Raw genomic sequence first — 21,046 nt, 5'->3', positions numbered from 1 at the left:
TAAGTTCACTTTCTCATTGATTTTTATCCAACTGCAGTGGACTATAAAAGAGCTATCAGGGAGAGCTATCCATTAGCTGTCAGCTCAGAATGCCTTAAGAAGCAATTGCTAATCCTTCAATGATATCTCACTAAATCCTAATCTCTACAAATTGTTCCTGAAAGAAGCATTAAACTAGTCATCAAACCAGGTCTTGAATGCTTCTTAAGACTTATTCAACCTGTAAACCATTAGAGATCATAAAAAGTACTAAAACTTTCAAAACCAGATAAAAGAAATAAATCAGATGGATATTGCCAGCTGCAAGTCTACACCCCCCTGTGTTTTGTGTGCTGTGAAATAAAAACAATACAGGAATATGGACCATTATAACAATAATAGAATAAAATCTTAACATGCTTAAAAATTAACATACTACTTTTTGTTTTAAATTTGCTTCACAAAAAAATCTATTATAAAAGGGTATAAACCATTCTTATTAAGGGATGGAGATAGTTTCATGAAAATTTCAGTGCTTGTATCATTCCAAATAAACACTAAATAAAAAGATTTTTCTCACCTTGTTAAAATCCTGATTGTCTCACCTAGAACTGTACAAGACACAAACACTAAAATGGGCACGGCAGCACCAGTAAGAAGTCGATATAAATTAACCAGTTCTAAGACTAACATCACTTTATGAAAGGAGAAAACAGTGATGGAGGTTGAAATAAATAGAGAATAGGGATATTAATTTCATGAAATAACTTCAAAATTATTAATATATCTCTGTCATATGTTGGCAAAGGAAACAATTCTTCTGTTTCCCAGAGCCATATAAGTGGTTCGTTTAAAGATTTTTACTTAGAGTCCTGGAGACAGCAGAGATCAAAACTACTGATTTCAGATAACAATCTGGAAAACTCAAAAGTTCTTCAGTTGAGACAAACACCATGTATGATGTCTAAGCACTGGAAACTAATGGCTAGCAGACAGAAAAACAGAGACAACCCCCCCCCCCAAAAAAAAAAAAAAAAAAAAAGAAAGAAAAAAAAGCCAAACTTGAGGCAGAGGGATCATCTATTCTACCTGTGCACCTTACAAAGAACAAAAGAACTGGAGTCATACCAGACATTAGAAAAACTTTCTAAAGGTAAGGACTGCAAAAGACTAGAACAGAACTGTCTTTGTGGAAGTGAAGAAATATTGGAATCCACAAACTGCTGTATTAAGCACAACCTGAAGTCAGACCACCTCTGAAAATAACATTTTTAACCCACAGAAGGCAACTGAGTATGAAGATTACACAGTAAAAATATACATGCAGATATACAGATTGGCTGGCAAAAATAATTTTTTAACATGCAAACAGTAGTAGACTCAAGCTTATCGAATTAATTAAACATATTACCAGCATTTTGCATTTTCAGAGATTTTGGGCAAATTGTTAAGGAAGTTTTGAAATCGCTATACTAAAGCTTACAATGTCACAGAACTCTTCACAAATCTGAAAATAATTTTTTTATTTGTGCCTACTATTTGGTGAAGATAGGTAAATAATTCCAACAGAAAAAAACAAATGGAGAGTAAATCCAGATGACACTTTTAAAGCAATGACTGGCATTGAATAGGGCTGGGGGTTAGATACAAAAGGATGTACAGTAGGAGTTTTACTGAATATGACCTCTGAAAAAGCAAATGCATTCATACATACTGGAACACGCTATACAAATGCAAATTAAAAAGGATCCCAGTAAAATCCTAAACAGAATATGGTGCTACCTAATATACAATAAGATGTTCTATTTTTAATATTTTGTATTGTTCTTTTAAATGTAATATTGCTTTATCTTCTCCTAAATGTTGAGAAATGTGAAGAAATGTAAAAGGCTTTTTCTTTCAAAATGGTGTTATTCTTCATTTAATTACCTGCTATGGGGAATAAAGCCACTGCAAATTAACTGATCAAAATAAAGCTTAGTTAGTACCATATCTAAGGAATAAAATCAACCTACTGTATTTCTTGAAGTTCTTTCATACGGCATTGAAATATTTATTTGAATCATAATGTCTGGAAATTAGCAAGAACATCAAATTCAGAGGCAGAAAGTGTCAAAAAGGTGCTAAATTATGAAAAGAAATACTCTAGGAAGTTTAAATTATTCCCCGAGAAACAGAAGAGAATCATAAAAGCCCAGAGAGCATATTTTTCAAATGAAAAATGGACCTCCTTTAAAGTGATGGAACAGTGAAGACATCTGTCATTCAGAGTATATGTCCCCTCCACCCAAATTTATTATTATATTATAATTTCAAAGTGCCAGATAGTGATCTAAAGCAAAGAAAGGTAATTTAAAGACTTACCTGGTTAACTAGTAAAAATATATAACCTTTTTCTGGATTCAAGAGAGAGTCATACAGCCACAAACACAAATTTCCAATGTAAAAGTATAGCAGTCGGTATATCCAAAAGAAGTTACACATAAGAAGCAGTTACAGGTGAATTAAGACAGAAACTACCCATATGCTGAGGAGAGGACAGAATGATTTAGTCCTGCTATCTTAGGGATGTATTTGGTTCACATCAGACAAATCCAGCAGCTGTAAACCCAATATACCATAATGGAAAGGAAGCTCAAAAGGGGCAAAATGCAGGAAACCTTTCAAAGCATCGCTGGCATTCTCCCCAAATGAGAATCTGGTCTTCTGAAGGAAGAAACCACCAGGAAACTGGTCCTTCATCAAACTGTTCTCACTGCTCCTCAGCCAACAAATCTTTTGTGTAATTGGAGTTACAGCTCTCATGTGGTCACGGGCAGGCAGAGAGATGAAAAAAAACCAACCTAGAAGTCTCCATAGCCACATGTGGAGTGGCAAGGAACATGAAGGATAAGGACTGGCTTATTGGCAGGGCTGAGTACATGAATTCATCTCCTTGAGCACTGTGCAATGCTTAAGAAAATGCTGTGTTTATGCAGTATGTTCATACCAGGAATGTTAATTTAAGGAATCACAACACAGAATTTGGAAGATAGATCTATATTGCTATAAGAAAACATAAATTTCTGGGGGTCGTTTTCAAATATTTTACCCCCACGTGTAACGGAAAATACACTCTTAATGTGTAAAGATAATAAAAAAATTAGTCACCTAAATGCAATGATCATGGGAAAACTCCAGTAGAGAGGAACTGCAGCATTGTTAAAGGTAAAAAAAGTCTTCAAACTCTTCCTCATGAAATATGGAATGACTCAGAGCAGAGTGGATAACTTGACAACTTTTTACCTGATTGATGCAAGCAAATACAGAAAATTCTACTCCACTGTGGCCACTTAAAAGATCACAGAACACAGTAAACAGGAAAATGTGATTGTGTTCTTATAGTCTATCATTTTGTTGTCTCTAGCAGCAACAGCTGCTTCTTGGAATTGCAAGAAAAGGATATCAGGCAATTAGTTTTGACTCAGTTCTCACAGAAAAACAGAAGCCGATTCAAAACATGAGTATGATGCAGCTCAGTTATGATGGGGGGATGACAAGGAAGACAACAGCCATTACAGAGAATTGGTAAAGCTTTTCAAAATACTTGGGAAATTCGAAAAAAGAAAAAGGAAGGAAATTAAATGGAAGGAGGAAGATCTGAGAACATAAAATGTAAGAATTTCAAATAAGACTGTCATCTAATCCAGGAGGGTATGGAATTCTTCCTCTCCCTGAGAGCAAGAGAACACAGCAGGGGAAGACAGCAAGGTAAATAACAATATATCCTTTCCAAAATAATAATCTAGCCCAAGTATATTATTCAGGAAACTAAGAGAATTTTAAAAGCTATTAGGTAAAGGTAATAAATAAAGTATTTAAGTGTGTCAGTCACAGGAAGGCTATGAAAGAAATGTTCTACTAAAAGACAAGGCATCAATTATGGATACTGTAGCTAAAATAAATTACTTCTGTTCATGGATCTTTACCACAGAATACATGGGGAAACATCTCCTACAAACTTTAAATTGACAGTAGGAACCACTTACAGAGAAAATGAAGCACTTACATAAAAGAAGCATCATGGAAAGATTCTAGAAGATTACTTTCTAAAGCTCATTGCAAATTCCAGGCCGTTTGCCAAAAAATAAAATATAATCCAATAAAAAAAAAATAAAACCAGAACAAACGGATAATCAGGAACAGATGTCAAACTATAACTTTGACTCTCACAAATAAAGGTTGCCCAAGATATTCCAAATATTCTTCTCTCCAGAGTTTCATAAGATTTTTTTTAGACTAGAAAAGACCCATAAGAATTAAGCAAGTTTTGAATACAGTCAAGTTATTCTCTGCTTAACAGGAAGCAAGTATTGAATTTATGTTTTGCAGTTGCCTACATCGGTATTTTTTACTCCAGTACAGCAAGTGGCAGAGAAATGAAAACCGAGGTGAGACAGATGGAACTGGGCAAGAAACAAGCAGGACACAATGCCATCACTGGACTTCCACAGTAACTACAATGGGTATTCTGAATTTAGAGTACTTTTTTATTAGAGTACTTTTACTATTTTAAAAGACAGGGCTGTCCATCACAATAAATTTTTTGGAAAAACAGCATTTTGGATTAAATAATGCTAAAATCAAAATAGGAATGTTGTGAGCACCATTATCGTGAACACAAACTTTGGGGACTACTCTCTGTTCACTGAGACACGTGGCAGCTTTTCAACAGGGTTCAGGGGTGGAGGAACACAGCACACTGAGGTGATGATGACAACAATAAAATGTTCATTCAACACAGTGCAGAGGCAGCAGGGCCAAAACAACAGGTTTGGCTGGCTAGGAAAACTTTCTGTTCAGCAAATTGAAAAGATCCACTGAAATGGCCCGTGACATGCGGAATCCTTTCTCTAGCTCATATTACTTTTCTCTTTGGTAGTACCACCCCATGCCAGGAGAATCCCTGGGAGAAATACTACAGCATCCTGCTGGAGAGCACAACAGGAATTGTTCCCAGACTGTATCACCTGACTGTGGGCACAACGTATCATCCCAGGGCAATTTCCTTTTTAGCTCTTCAATAATTCACCTGCTGGCAGCAGCATTACCATAATAAAATAGGCCTAAGAGAGAGGACACTAAATATTCACAATACATACAGTTCCACCGGCTTTTCCAATCTCCTCAGCTTCTAAATCTGTTCTCCTCATTTCCTTTCAGCATAAGACCTCTGCTCCTACCTCCACTGTCCTATTCTCTCTGGGTATTTCTGGAAGAGCTTAACTGCACAGCAACAATGGAAGAATCAGCACAGAACACTAACAACAGTATTTGCAATTCCACTGCATGAGCAAAGCACAGGTAATACAGCATATATATATCAGAAAAATGAAATGAGAAAAGACAGCTTCTGTTAAGTTTATTATGTACATATCCTCCAAATAATATATCATTTTGGAATAACTGTTACATGTCCCTATTTAAAAGATTCTACAGAAGCCATCAATGAAATTTCAATATAGTTATTACATTCTATGCTTTGAGAAGCAAATACAGCAGAATACATAGAAGAATGAATATATCAGATTTCATGCCTATGGCAAGTTGAAGCCCAAGCTACAGTTGATTTTTAAAATGTGCAGTACCAAACCCCTCCTTTGATCATATCTTGATTTCATGTAAAAACTCCAAATACACCATGTGAATTTCTTTTTCTTTCAGGTGTGTTTACAAAATCAGCTAAAAATCACACTTTCTTTGATGTAGTTCACAGTGACTCCACACAGCAGTTACAGAATCAACTGCTTATCTCTATGAGAAGTCATTTGGTGGAGTTCCACATGGTTTACAGAAAAAATGTACCTGGGACTTTAGAGAATTGTGGATTTTTTTTTTCCTTTTTCTGAACTGCTTAATAAAGAGTTTGAGATTTCTACACTTTTTAACGTAAATCTTTATTAAGCAATGACCTTGAAACCTCTGGAAATTCAGTTCTTATACAACTGTTTCAATCTGAAGCTGCCAAACTGTATGACTTCACTTTCTGAAGAACAGACACTTCCTGTATGGAGACTTCAGAAAGGAAATTCTAACCATCCACGACTCTTACATGAACCTCACAAAAAAGTACTAGATGCAAGTGGGATTGTTTGGGCCACGTGGAGCCTACCTAAATTAGCCATTTGTTTCATACGGAACTTTGGGTCAAAACAGTCACTGAAGAAGCCTTTGATTCTCCAGGACTGGTGCAGTGGTTGTTTAGATTACAAGTGCTGTCTTAACTTACATAACGGGCAAATATTACCTTATTTCAACAATTTCTCTCACATAATTTTTTGTTTTTTCAAGACCTGATGTTTACACTGCAGCTTTCTTTACAAATTACAAACTTCACTAACAAAGCTGCACTTGCAGATCCCCAAGAAAATTCCAAGGCAAGGCAACCACTTCAACCTGAGATTCCCACAAAAATCATTTTGTTTCTCCTGATGCTTACCTGACTAGCATCTGAACACTTTGCCACATTATCACAACTAAAACACGAGGGAAAGGGGCATACCAATTTGAAAAATTTAACTTTCACATTATTTTTAAAGCAAAGCTACCTGAAAGTACAAACTGGTTTCGTGTTTTGATGTTCTTGTAATGAGATTACAATACAACTGTTACAAATAAAGATTGACAGAACCACTGAGAGTCATGTAGAATGTAAAAACACTGTCAAAAGCCTTCCACACAGATACTAGCCCACCATTCATTAAAAGGGTCTTCTAGTTGGGCATAACTGTTTCAGATGGGAGATAACTGGGAGAGTTTAACTGTCCCATGTGAGGCCATTTGCAGAGCTTCCACTGACTTCAGCAGTCAGCTACCTGTAGGTAGCCCCAAGATTGCCTGGGGAACAGATATCCCACCTTGAGGGATGCACACCACATACTCTGGTCATAAAAAGGATGCCAATCTTATTGTTAATATCACACATCTATTCATTTATTACTCCTCCTTGTTTTCAATCCATTTCATTATTCTATTTGCAACTAAAATACTCCCAGCTCTCCCTTCCAAACAGCAGACTGTGCCACTTAATGGCAATTAAATGTCTTAAAGGCATTAAAAAGGTTATTACCAAAACATGCCATTCAAGGACCAATATAAATCATTTCACATAATGAAATTCATTTGAAATTCATAACGAGTGAGCCTTCCACATGAACATCTGTGTTGGGGTCATACATCTGGGTGTTAATACAATATTTATCTTCAGTAATAACTAATGATACTAAACCTTTCTTCATAATACTAAGACAATCTGAATATATGAGCATTTTAAGATGATAAACAGTTTCTTGTCCACCATTAGTAAGTTTCTCTGATACAGACACTGTTTTTAAACCCCTAACAGCTGGATACATAAACAAATAAAAGAACACTTAACAAGCTTTACACTTACCTATTTACACCTGAAAGCTAAGCATATCAGTTCAAGTTATGAAAAACATTTTCAGCTAATTTAAAGAAAAAAAAACAACCTCAAACTTTGTTGATGTTGGAATCCTATTATTGGAAGGAGGTTGGAAAGTGAAAAATTCTATGCCCTCACCAAAGAGACACAGGAAAATCATTTGCCCGTTTTTCTCCAATTGTATTGGTAAATCTACAATACTTCTGCAATAAAACTTGTCTCATTCTCCACCTGAGATCCCCTCTAATAAATGCATTTTTATTGATAGATTTTTTTTTTCTTAAGAGATCAGCATAGTTACACTTTATAGAAGTCAACTATGAGCAAATGCAGAACAACAGACTAGGCTGAGCAAAGTCGCTCCTTTGTAACTGTTTATTTTAAATGTTAGCTAGAGCCCACTTATTCTCACTTACCTCATTGGGTTTGGATTTGGTTTAGGATCCCACCTACTCAGAGAGCATTTTGACTCTATCTATAGAAGACTACACCATACTGAGAGTGTTTCTTCCTTTTGATGTGAGATATGGCAACAATAACACTTTGGTTCTAAAATATAACAAGACAGCAATATAAAACATAGTAGTTACTAAAATTCCCAGTGACAAGTGATTACAAAGTTAAGCTAAAAAGATTTAAATAGGGTTGTCATAATGGCAGGTTTTGGCCTAATGAGTGTCCCAAATTCAAACCTGATTCAATTCTGCAGGACAAAAATAAAGAATTACGAAGCAGAGTAACTGGCGTGTTAGGGTGTCTCACAGACAGCCCTGCCCTCCTGTCAGATACACCCCTGTCATCTGGGGACAGATCTTGGTTATATTTGAAGAGACACTTTTAAACCACCCCCCCCAAAAAAAAAAAAATTAAAGTTTCTGTCCCTTCCTCTTTAGTATTAAAATCCAATAGATTTCACTGTCAGAGAATTATTGAAAATGATCAGACACACAAACAACAGAACAATCAAGGACATCAGGTACTGTCTGAAATTTAAAACAAGACCCGTGAAGTATATTTTCTTATTAGTACACCTCATTTCTCACCTGTACCTCTTCACCATGCCTTTATTTCACAAATAAGACACCCTGAGCTTGAGGAAAAGAAATGACCATTCCTGGTCTCCCAACTTCCAGTAACCAATAGGCTCTGATCTGTTACTTTCATTGAGGTTTTAACAACTTTTTGGGATGAATAGCAGACTACTAAGCAAGCTGAAATAGTGAAGAAGTCATTCTATAGCAGTTGACTATTGTAACACCTCAACACTGCTCAAGTCAAACATTTTTTATTATGTAATGTAAGAAGTCATTATACAAAGTAATGAACAAAGATGTGAAATAATGTTGACTCTCATGATACTGCATTTGGGATTCTGGGTTTGTTGAGGGTTTTTTTACATCAACTTGTTTTCCATAATTACTACTGAAATTGCCTATCACATATATTTAATATCCTCCTAATTCGTTTATTTATGTGTTTTTATTATCCCCACCTTCATTTATGCAGAGCTGAACTTAGCAGCTTTTAATTACCTCTTTGCCCGTGAAGAGTTCGACCAAAATCTGGTGATAATTAGAAGAAATTCATTATGTTTGGACTCTAAATTCTTTAAGAAGCTTTAATTAAGAGTTCCCATGTAAGACATTCAATCTAGTGCCTGTCTGTGGTCTATCCTGCTTCTTGCTGTGTTTTTTACAGAACTGCTGAGCAGTCTACAGCTTCCTCTCGGTTATACATGAGATGAGTTCCTCAGATTCTAATTCTATTTCATGACACAAAACCAGCAAATTTATCTTTAAGTGATATTTGTTAAGAAAAAAGTCCAAGGGTCTATGCTATCGTATAGGTTGCGTTCATAAACAGGATTACAAATGTGAAAAAAACATTAAGAGAGTGTTAGAATTTTAAGGGAGGGTTGAAAAATAATCTCTAATTAAATAATTCAAATGTAATGTGTCTAATTAATTAGATATAATCTTACAGTATCTTCTTAAAAGCATTCAAAAAAATAAGCTCCGTAGTAAACCCACACTGCTTTTAAGCAGACAAATGCACAAATAAAACATCTCACAAGATCTCACAGCATCCTCACTGTAGGACTCTACCACCATCATCTCTTTATGGTAAGGAATTTTATCTCAAGGCCTGTCCAATATACCTTATTTTCTATAGGTACATCACTGACCAGTCAGGAGCACCGTAAAAGTCAGAGATAAAGGTATTTTGATTATTACCATGTTTTTTCAAAATATGCACTGTAAATAAACTGTGAATGAGGAGCTCAGTGGCTCCTCAGTATGTGTGTGTTTAGTTCATCTTTACAGATCCACCTTCCAGCAGTGAAGCTGTGGCTGGCTACAAATCCCCTATATCTGCCAAGGTAACACAAGCCAGCTTTCATATGTAAATACAAGGTGTAATCAAGCCTTGTACCCATTACTGAAATTCGGTAGATGCAAGTGATCTCTTCAACTTCTTATAAAATAACAATTACAGTATCAGACCCTTCTTTCCTCCCCTCTTCGGTGTATCACACACTAGCACAACTTCATATATTCAGATTAAATCCAGTCATCCAAGACCTAAAACCTGAAAGAATTCCCTATTGCAGGCAGATACTTCTAAAACCAATTTAAAATATTAAGTTACTTTCTTGCTTTTCATTTAAGACTAAGTAAGCCTCTGTAATGAATGTGCTCCAGATATGAAAAGGTATTAGAGACACTTATTTCCCTCTCTGCTTTTGTAGAGAACAAGGCAGGACAGTTAATGCTGACAGAGGTAAGGTAAAGGTTGTGTCTTCCCAGATCAGGCCAGAGCGTGCTGAAGAGCTCCTTGTGCACAAGTGCAGGACGGGTACAGCTCCTGCCGTCACCTCCGCTGAGCACCCGCCACCCTTCCTCTCTAAGGCAAGGTGACAGCAGTCACCAAGTGGCAAATGTTCACCCTCCCCAGTACAAATGAAACTCTAAGTATCCTGTGAACATTGCATTTTCTCTGTTGTTTTTAAAATGAAGAGCACCAAGGTCATCATATCTTCACAGCTCAGAAGGTAATCAGTTGAGGTAAAAGTAGAGAGCAGCTTTAGTAGAAAGAGCCTGTGTGCACTATGAAAACATGCTGCAGAAACACAGTTTAGTAGCAGACTGCATTATTTCTACATTACATTGAGATAATCAGTGAATTTCAAAGTATGTATGCTATAAACTCAAAACCAGCATCAATAATTGCTTTTGCCTGTTAGATAGCATAATTTATAAACTGTTAGTTTGCAACCTGTATTTTTCTAACATTTTTGATTGATGAAAACTAATTACAATCAACTTCGAGACACTGAGATACAGCTTATAAATAAGCAGCTGACCCTGTGAAATGTATAGTACCCTCTATTAGCATAAGTTATAAAATAAAGATTGAAATCTAAAATCAAAAGATACCCAATCTGCTTAAGGAAAAAGTCATTGCTGTATGTATTTATGCATAGCATTTTAGTTTTCTAGTTATTATTAAAAAAAAAATAAATAAAAAATTGAGGGGATTGAACTTTCAACACTATGGCCATTATGCAGCTGGGCCAGATTTCAGGCTAAAGACTAATGTGGTTTAGCTACTTATGAAATAATTACAAAAGTACCTCTACCCTTCTAAATCAGGAGCACTGACACTCATCAGAATAATCCCCTCGGTTAAGTTCCTGTACCCACTGCCCACTGAATCCTGGCAGTGCAAAGTCTGGCAGGAAAACCACTGTACCCTTTCAGTGCAGCATATCTCCGGGTTTCAAACAAAGATCCTGCTTCTCTTCTGTAAACTCACCGACAGATTGAACAAGAAGAACAATGTCCTCTCCACACAGCACTACTCTTAACAAAAACAATAACAAGGCACACCCCTTTGGAAGACAATTACTAGATTTTCTGCAGCAAGTACTATATAATCAATTCCAAGTCAAAACTTCTGGGATAGCTTAGCACTATTCTAATGATAACCCGCTAACCACTTTTACTGTAATTCACCAGGAGAGAGGAAACAAAGGTTCACTACATTTTTTTTAATATTTAACAGTATTACCCAGCCACTGAGAAGGGCAGATAGCTACAACTCTCAGCCACTCTGAGCACACTACTGGAAATGCTATTTTACTATGCACTGAATTGGGAGACATAAGTAAACATTAGCATTTGCACAGTGCAGCACAATTTTGTAGTTAGCAACACTTTTTGGTACAAGTATTTTTTATTTGTTAAAATTCTGATTACATTTAGAAGCAGCACAGCAACTGCAGGCTAGATTGCATGTTTTCTACCTTCCTTGTCAACCACTTCAGAAAAAAAACAACTTGTCACTGCAGTAAAAACAGACCACTGACACCCTTTCAAGAGAAGAAACACATCTTACCTCAATTCTTGCTTTACAAGTTCTGACATCAGTGATAATAATCAGATCTGCAAAAGAGGCTATTTGCTATTAATACTAATTTAATGATTTGCTGTTACGCAGTGCTATAGCCCCTCTATCTGGTAACAGCCAGCAATCAAGGCTCAGTTCCTGCTGAACTACAAACTTGAAACTTTAACAGCAATGATGCTGTGAAATGAACAATGTGAAGACAATTTCATAGTCTTGGTTTCAGAAAATTACTAGATCTTAAAATACATATTTCCCCATCTCCAATGTTTTAGAAAACATTTTCTATCTATAAGGTTCAGGAAAAAGTCAGTTTTGGCATCTATCTAGCTGAGAACTTAATACAGAGAAAAACTGTACAAAACCAGAAGTATTTTCAAGAATAACGAAAAAAAATCAGGTAAGGAAATAATTTAAAAGAAATGTTTAAAAAGATTCACGACCCATGTGTATTGTGACAATCTATAACTAAGCAATTACAGTCCCCCAGAACACAAAGATTTTACTACAGACTTTATTTCAGGCAAAGAGTAAACAGAATAGTACTATATTTTTCAAGGCAGTGCTAAGAACACAAGCAAGGTAGAAAACACATGCAGAAGAAAATGCACTAATGGAAACTCAGTTCTAATAAGCACATTTCAATAATGTTGGCCGCTTTTAAAAAGTTGATGCGCATTTACTTACACAGGCATGTTGTGTAAGCACTCACACTGCAATCTAAGGCAGAGTAACAGATATAATCACACAGATGTTCACATAAATTAGCCCTGATTCTGCAGATGCATAACTCCACAAACGAGAAAATGCATCACTCGCACACCCCAAGCTGGGCCTGTATGTTTGCAAAAATTGGCCATATAGCAATTTCATTATAAAAAATGGAAGACTGTAAACTACTTAATTCAGCACAACTTCTACACAGAATACTATCAGGATATGTTTTTCTCAATTCTTTGCTAACCCAGTTACAAAATGCTTCAGTGAAAGATCCAAATTTTCATAAAAAATAAAATATTAATTCATTTTCCTACAAAGAGCACCTACCACGTTGTCAATATAGATGCGTTGATAATGTACCTCTTTCCTATGAGTGCAAAATACAAGTGGGGGGCAAGGATGGGGCACAACTGTAGGGCCCTTAGAATTGCCAAGCTATTAATTAATTTTAAAAGAAAAGCAAAAGCCATAAACCCAAAAAACTTAACAAACAAAAAGATGCTAAAGTAAAAAGAGGACAGAGACTTTGCAAGTCGCTGGATTTATTTTTACAGGGACTAAAGCATGAATTTCTTCAGGTATTCCAGACCAAATTTTCACTCTATCTTTTTATCCAGTTATATTTTTACTGGACAGCAAGCCCCTCCCATACTACCTGAGCTTTTCTCAAAGGCTTAATTCTTGCAGAAATATCAAAAAAAACCACACTAAGGGAAAAAAATAAATCAATTTGGACTTAGAAATCAGTTTCTCAACATGATATGAATTATCTTTGAAGCTGAGTAGTTTGTCTCCTATAGTCAGCAGTTAATAGATCCACAAAAGAGAAAAAAAAATGGAATCAAGAGTAATGTGTTTTAAAAAAAGACCTGAAAGTCACAGAATCCTCCTATTTCCATGCTACACAAGAAACTCAGCTTTGGAAACGCAAAATACTACTCCTGGAGGGTGTAAAAGATGAAATACTGGAAGAATTATTTTATCTGTATTTTTGAATATTACTAGGGTAATATTGAGAATATTGAAGCAAAGTTTCAGAAATAAACATTTAAACAGGTAGCAACAAGCATTTAGTTAATGTATTTCTCCCTACTATCTCCAAGTTTCACCAGGAAGAGTCGATCCAATTAGGTATTTCTTCCGTGAAAAGGACATGGAAATTTATAAATGCAGTTGCTACTTTAATTTTCCTCGTGGCTGCTTTATTCATTTTTTTTCCTCTTGAATGAATTCTACCAGAGGGCCCGAGAAACCTGTGTGATAGAAAGTAAAAACCCACTCAGAAAGCACTTGCCCACCCATGTGCATTTACTTTCTCTGTATTACCCAGGAGCCTTCTGAATGTTCTTCCTCTCTCTTGTCCAGGTCAGAAGTGCCCTTGCTCTGCCCTCACAGGGAGCTACTTTCCTCCACTGAAGATGTACTTTACTCAGTAGAGTGGCTTGAGATTAGGTAAGAAGGAGAAGGTAAAAGTAGGAAAGTGGGTTTATGAGCTGTCCACCTTGGAAATTCAGTCCTAAGCAATGAAAAAACACAGCCCCAGTTTTAAACTGAAGCGCAGCCGCCTCACTGTGAAGGACAGTTCTAACTCTCACCATATCAATCCAAGAATTAAGTCCCTCAGAGGAAGGAAACCCTTCCATAATGTAAAGTATTTCATTGTTTTTCCTACTCTTGTGATGCAAAATAATAATTAAAAAGTATCTGTGCTTAATAGCAACAGTGATAACAAATCCCTTCCACACAGAAGAACCTGAGACTTCCAAATTAAAAAAGATGCACTTCAACTTAGCATTCTAGTAGCCACCAGTCTAAGTAGCTACCATGAAACCACCAGGCTTCTTTTCTGAACTACAGCGCAAGGACAAACACCAGAACCAAAGCAGCCGTCTTGTTTAGCAAAGACTGCTCCTGGAGTTACTACAGGCTTTGAAGTCCCGATCCTTCCCAAAAAGTGACACACTGCAAATACACAAACACGTGCTTCTGTTTTGTGTGTGCACACACATGTGCACAGTCAAACTGGAGTACTGCAAAGCTGTTCAAACCAAAAAGAAGCTCAAAAAAGAAACCACCAGGCTCAGACAAAAACAAAAGTGACCAACTCATCCCACATGATTTTACCAGGTACTTTTCCTTGCGCTGTTTGTTTCCGTACAAGTCACAACAGAAATCAGCAAAAGCAAACACCAGTATGTTAAAGGTACTTCTGAAAGCCACAGGGGCTATAAAATTTAAAGATACAGTCAAGGTCAAATCCATGGCAATCCATGTATTTACTGGGCTTTGCAGGAGGTTTCAAAGAAATCAGTCAGATGATAAATGTACTGCAACACTAGACACAATACTGTAGATAGAGACAGGTCTTTTGCTTTAATTTTAATTTCCATTTTCTGTGGGTTTAGACATTACTTCTGTGGGGTTGACATTACTTTAGCATAAGACTTTGCAATGAATCTATAATTTAATAATGGTATTCTGTTATCAACATATAATATATCACATAATGTCTTTGTATAGATGCAAAAAACTTATGCCAAATAAAATGTAAGGCTTTGCTTTTACCAGTGATCACAGGTTAAATCAATGAGAAACCATACAGTTCCCAAAAGAATTTTCTTCAGGGTTAAAAATCAGCATGGAATAATTTCATCCATATCCCTTCCACTCATCATGCCAGTGCTATGAAAGTTTCCTAGGTCATAGGATTTCAATGAATACTTTAATAAAAGCAACAGAGAAGAAATATATCCAAATAGAATCAATGTACATATCTGAGTGGGACTTCCTTGAATATTCCACTTCTTTATGAATTCAGTGATAACTGCACTAGTCCCTAACTAGAAAGAAGATTATAAATGGACAATGGAATTAAGTCCAGTGTCATCCAACTTAGTTGAAACAGATAAAGCAAGTTATAGCTGTAAAATGTGAAAAAATAAAATACAACTACAGTAATTTTCATTTCAGTGGAGTGGCTACAATTCCGTATCTGCTATTTTTATCTTGATGGTAGTCTTCCTGTTGACAAGTATTTAAGATGGGAAACACAAATCTCATCATTTCTGTGGTATGCTGACAGAAGGTATGTGAACAGCAAGCAAGTGGAAATAAGAAGCCAATGCTCCTAAAACTCCCAGTTGTTTGCCTCAGTATTTTTTTTTTCAATTCAGCAGTTTCTGAAACACTTAAAATTGATACATAACTGGCATATTAATCTTAGTTAATGCTAAAGGCACGTGCTTTCCAGTCACGTGTGCTCCCCTCGATTTCAACGACAGCTCATGATCATAATGCGAAGTGTTCGCAGATACGTGTCATTCGTTGGCAGAACGCTTTAGGGCTCTGGGAAGAGTAGGTCTGGTTTTACTACGGTTTGGCACCTCCCACAACACCCTCCAGTTGGTGAAAACCCCGCAGTTCCATCTAAGTGTCATCCTTAATGTGAAAAAGATATTTGAGTCAGTGCAAAATAAAACAAACAGCTTTTACCAAAATGTCAGTGCTGGTAGCTGTGCATCTGCCAGATGCTTGTTACTTGAACCCATGCCGTGCATAACAAACAGTCAGAGACATGACTAGGACAAACGGCTGGACCAGAAAATCTTTAGCAGGAAATCAAAGTGTACTCAGGATGAAGTCTGGACTCAAAAAAAGGCTGCAATTGGACTTCACAAGATTTATTGATTACAGTGTTCTGTAACATCTCTTTTCTTGGTTACCATGCATTAGTTGAGCCCCACCTGCCTGACCTCAGTTCTGTGCATTAGCCTTTGGTCATATGAACACGAGAGAAACCACAGTGCTATTTCATAGCTGAATTCACACAGGAATCTTTATAAGTCCAGTATCTCAATTTAAAGATAATAACATTACTGAAGGACCCAGAATACCATGAAAAATGCATATTGGAAAAATCAGGGCATGACTTTTTAAAAATGAAACAAATGGCTTGATGAAAATAAAACCTCACTGGTATATTCCAGTCAGTTGGTTGATTTTTCTGATCTACAGGCTGGCCTACCCTTCTAAATCAGTGATTAACTTCTATGCTGAGCACTGGATGAAGAAGCTAATGCTGAAAAGCCATAAGTCTTATATGATCATGGAAAACACATGCAGGCACAAGATACAGAGTGAGATTCGATGAGTAAGTGGCTTTTGCTTAGTCAGAACCTGAAGGATCTTCATCAAGAACTTTCAAAACAGCTAACAGATAGCTTGACTTTGAGTGAAACACAACCAAGAATTATTGTCATTATGCACACCCACAAAAAAGAGAGATTTCACAACATCTCCTCAGATGAATACACACACAGAGAAAAGGCTTTACCAACATTCATTCAGGTGGGCAATCATACAGTTTTCTGGAGAAATAACTCCTGATTTGCCTTCCATTTTCCTAAATCCTATTTTGAGCCCATTTAACATGTTAAAACAATTAAATAAACTGCAACACAAATCAGTATAAATACAGGCAGCTGCTTCTTTTCTTAAAAGCTGTGAAATGTTAAATAACCTATGACTCCTGCCCACATATGTGCCTTGCCAAGCCAGGGGATCACACAAGGGCGTGCACTGTTTTGAAAGCTGGGGCATGAGATTCATCATGTCAGATTTTGTATTCACATGGTACAACAGGATCCATGACTTTCATTTCAATAGCAGCTGGAGCAACGGGCACAGAAGGAACATGCAGCTCAACCTGGGAAATTAGGATGAATTTGATTTAAAAAATTCCCTTTCTTACTAAGAGCTGTTAGTGCCAGACGCAGATACTTGCTTTGGGGTCACACCATGTCAGCAGTTCACAGCAAAAAGACTGCATTTCTCCTCTCTCTCCCCTCCAGTGGATACTGCAGCCTCAAAGAATTTTACATGTATCCTCAGAGATGCTTATATGTATCCGGAGAGTACAGCTGTAGGCTCTAAAAAAATGTTCACATGTCCTACAAATTCAAATCCTTTTTTATGTAATCTATTTAATCTTCCATTAATGATAATCTCTGCTATCAATGTGCCCAAACAGGGTCAATTTCTGCTGGATTTGCAGTTCTTACATTTCCATCCTATAACTGAGCTCCATTTAATGAAGGGAAACACCCTGCTGTAAAAGGTATTAGCAGTCTCCCTAAAACAAAAAATAGTTAGGAGGCTCTGCAACTGCCAGGAACATTTCGAGATTGTGGTTTTTCTTCTTCCTTGGTGTGTCTTGCATGGAGGAGAGTCCTGCCAGCTGAATATTATTTATTAATCAGTATATTCCTGCCTTCTAGACTTTGTAAGGAGACAGCATAGAAGGGCAGAAATTACTGTGGATTTCTCTTACATACCCAAAGAGAGAGAAAGAGGAGAAAGTAAGAAATTGCAAGTGAGCACTTAAACCATGACAGAACCCACCTGGCAAGCCCAGCCACACGCACCAGGTCGCAGCAGCTTGAAGCACCACGTAAAATATTTGGTTCACACAAGGATTGAAAACAGAGACACGGGTCGAAAATCTAGCTTCCTTTGCTGTTTTGCTTCTAAGAAGTGCCCTATACAGCTCCCTACGCCTCAGTGAAATGGGTTGGGTTCAGCTCCACAAAAGATTTTCCTTCTGGTAACTTCTGACTTCCGTAGGTTGTACCTACAGACCGTGCAGGCTCAGACACACCTGCAAGGGATGCTTCTGTCAATTACCGTAGCAGACACAGGAGAAACGAGTTAATGCCTTGTTTGCTCTTCTGATTCAGTGATAGTTTTATTCGTAATCATTCCCAGCCATCCGCCACCTGCACACCCACCCACACATTCATATCCAATTTGCTGTTCTTCTCCCGATTTTGTCAATTCACAAGATCAGCTGGCTCTGCCTATACTCTCTGCCCTAGTGCTAATCAGCAAACAGATTTAACAGACAAAATAAAGTTCAAATTACTTGCTAACAAAATCCTCCAGCCGAATAGCCATACATTATCACGCAAAAGGAGAACGCTAGGCTGTAGAAGTGATCAAGTGGTAGCATTCAGTTGAACTGATGCTCCTAGCAGCAGCAACTAAGAGTTAATGGAGGACACCCGGCTTTTCATTTCCTCCACTGCATCCAAGAAAAAGCAGAAGATTACTATAACACAGTATAATTGAGCACTTCACTAAATAGCACCACACAGAAGTTCTTCTGGCAATGATTGCATTTGTCCTAAGTAACCTTTATGAGGAGCTGAAAGTTGATACACAGAGACCAAACGAATTTTCGGATTTAGCCCGAATCCTTAAGTTTGTGCTCGGGAGGGCGGAAAGAACCAGTCAACAAGCATCAATCGGAGAACTAGCCCCCTCCTCTGCTTAAAAAAAAAATAGTCAGTTACGGCAAGACGGTGCTGAGGCTACACACGGGAGCCGGCAAAGCGCTGGGCTGCGTCTGCATATCGGCGGGGTGCCCAGGGCTCCTTCCTGGCGGAGCTGGCGGTAGCTCCTTCAGAAGCCGGGCGCTGGGACGGAGGGAGCATCCCTGCGGAGACCGCTCTCCTCTATTTCAAGGGAGACGAGTGTGCGGGAAACCAAACTCACCAGCAGACAAGCACATGCACAACCCACTCTACACCTCCCGAGGACCACTCTCCCCACTGCCCCCTCTGGGTCTGTCATCAACGATCCCTCTCGCTCAGATACCTCCCAGCATCTCCTAAATACCTTTCGCAGACCAGCCTGGAAGGCAAAAGGGGGGGGGGGGGGATCTGCATCTTTCCTAAAAACCACAAGAAAAACCAGTCGCCTCAAATGGCTGCTCCTGCCTCAACATCCATCACAAAAGCAGGGAACTTGCCGGGGGAGCGGGGGCGCAAGCGGGGGAGGGAAAAAAGAAGCGCAAACTTCGCAGCTCTCCGGCCTCCCTCCCGCAGGGCAGCAACCGCACGGGAGCGACACGGCAGCCGCGCCCGACCGGCGCCTCGCCCCGGACCGACCCGACCCCGCCGCCGCTCGGCCGACACCGGGTCCGGACGGGGCGACGCGCGCTCCGGGCGGCCCGAGGGCGCGGGCGGGCGGCATCACTTACGGGTTTTGGGGGTCGTGCTGGCCTCCGGCGTGGTGGTGGTCGACTCCTGGAAGGGAGACAAGGTCCAGGACGGCGCCGAGTCGTGGACGTAGATCTTGTAGGAGGAGGTAGCGTGTGCCGCAGTGGGCCAGGCGGGCAGCGGCGGGGTGCTGGGGGCGGCGGGCGGTGGCCGGGCGCCGCGGCCGGGGGTGCCGGGGGGGCCGCTGGCGGGCGGCGCCGTGTGCGGCGACACGGGGTGTCGGGGGACCGTGGGCCGCGGGCCGCCCCGCGCCGGGCCGCGGGTGCCGGGGGGCCGCGGGGGCGCCCGGCTCATGGTGGTGAGGCGGGGGCTGACACGGCTGGGCGGCCGCGGCGTGGCCGCGGCGGTGGTCTCCGCGCCGCGGGGGGGAGCGGTGGGCTTGGAAAGGAAGAAGGGGTCCTGCCCCACGCCCTTGGCGTCCATCAGCTCGGTGGGGACGTACTCCTTGACGGAGCCCACCACGATCCACTTGAGCAGCATGAGGCTGAGCCCCAGACCGATGAAGCCGATGAAGAGGGGTACCACGCACAACCACGTCTGCTGCCGGTTCCAGACGATGCAGTCGCTGCAGCGCAGCTCCCGCGGCGGCCCCCCGGCCCCATCCCCGCCCGGGCCCCCCGCCGCAGCCGCCGCCTCCGCCGCCCCGGGCGCCGCGGCGCCGGCAGCCCCCTCGCTCATCCTAGGGGCCGTCCGCAGCGCCGCCGCGGCCCCGGGGCATCAGCGCGCCGCGGCTGCCGGCGGCATGCGGCGGAGGGGAGCGCGGTGCGGAGCGGGCGGCGGGAGCGCCCCGCTCAGTCACGCCGCCGGCACGGCATGCCCCGCGCCGCGCCGCCCCGCGCAGCCTCCCGCGGCCGCGGAGTCAGCGGGACGGCCGCGCCATCCGCCGGGCGCCCTCCTCTAGCGCTGCTCGCTGCAGCCTCGTCGCTCTTCTTCTCGTCCCTCCGCTCTAAGGCTTTTCTTTTTTTTTTTTTTTTTCCGGGTAATAAGTCGCAAGGATCAGCCTCCTCGGTTTATTTCTTTTTTATCCCAATCGCGCGGCTCCGGCGGCGAGCAGGTACATTCCTTCACATTCACGCACCTTCTCGCCTCTCCTCTTTTTTTTTCCCTCTCCCCTCGGGGGCTGGGGGGGGAATCCTTTCTTTCCGTCTTTCTTTCCTTCCTTCCTTCTTTCCTTCCTTCCCTGCGCTCCCTCCCCCGCCCGCTCGGCTCCTGCCTATGCCCGGCCGCGGTGCAGCAGCATCCCTCGGCGGCTCCGCGGGGAGGCGGCGGCGCAGCGCACCCGCCACTCCGCGGCCCCGCGGCCAACCCGCGGCCGGCGCCGGGCCAGGGAGGCCGATCCGCGGGCGGGGCCCGGGGCAAGGAGGCACGGCTCCGCGCAGCTCCTCCGCGCCCGCGCTAAGTCCGGCCCGGCATCAAAACTCCGACGAGGATTCCCGAA

General features: G+C 40.4%; 1 protein-coding gene across 2 annotated transcripts in view; it reads right to left on the bottom strand.

The window, feature by feature from the left end:
- The window catches only part of NRG3 (neuregulin 3), a 367,735-nt gene extending 347,449 nt beyond the window's left edge, over positions 1 to 20,286 (bottom strand). For both annotated transcript variants that reach the window (XM_032695055.1, XM_032695056.1), the window contains exon 1: positions 19,590 to 20,286. In XM_032695055.1, coding sequence (XP_032550946.1) covers positions 19,590 to 20,286 — 697 coding nt within the window. The remainder of the gene's footprint in view (positions 1 to 19,589) is intronic.
- Positions 20,287 to 21,046: the final 760 nt, after the last annotated feature.

The sequence above is a fragment of the Chiroxiphia lanceolata genome, chromosome 8 (assembly GCF_009829145.1).
Source record: "Chiroxiphia lanceolata isolate bChiLan1 chromosome 8, bChiLan1.pri, whole genome shotgun sequence".
NCBI classification, from domain to species: Eukaryota; Metazoa; Chordata; class Aves; order Passeriformes; family Pipridae; genus Chiroxiphia; species Chiroxiphia lanceolata.
This window is presented reverse-complemented; position numbering and strand designations above follow the sequence as displayed.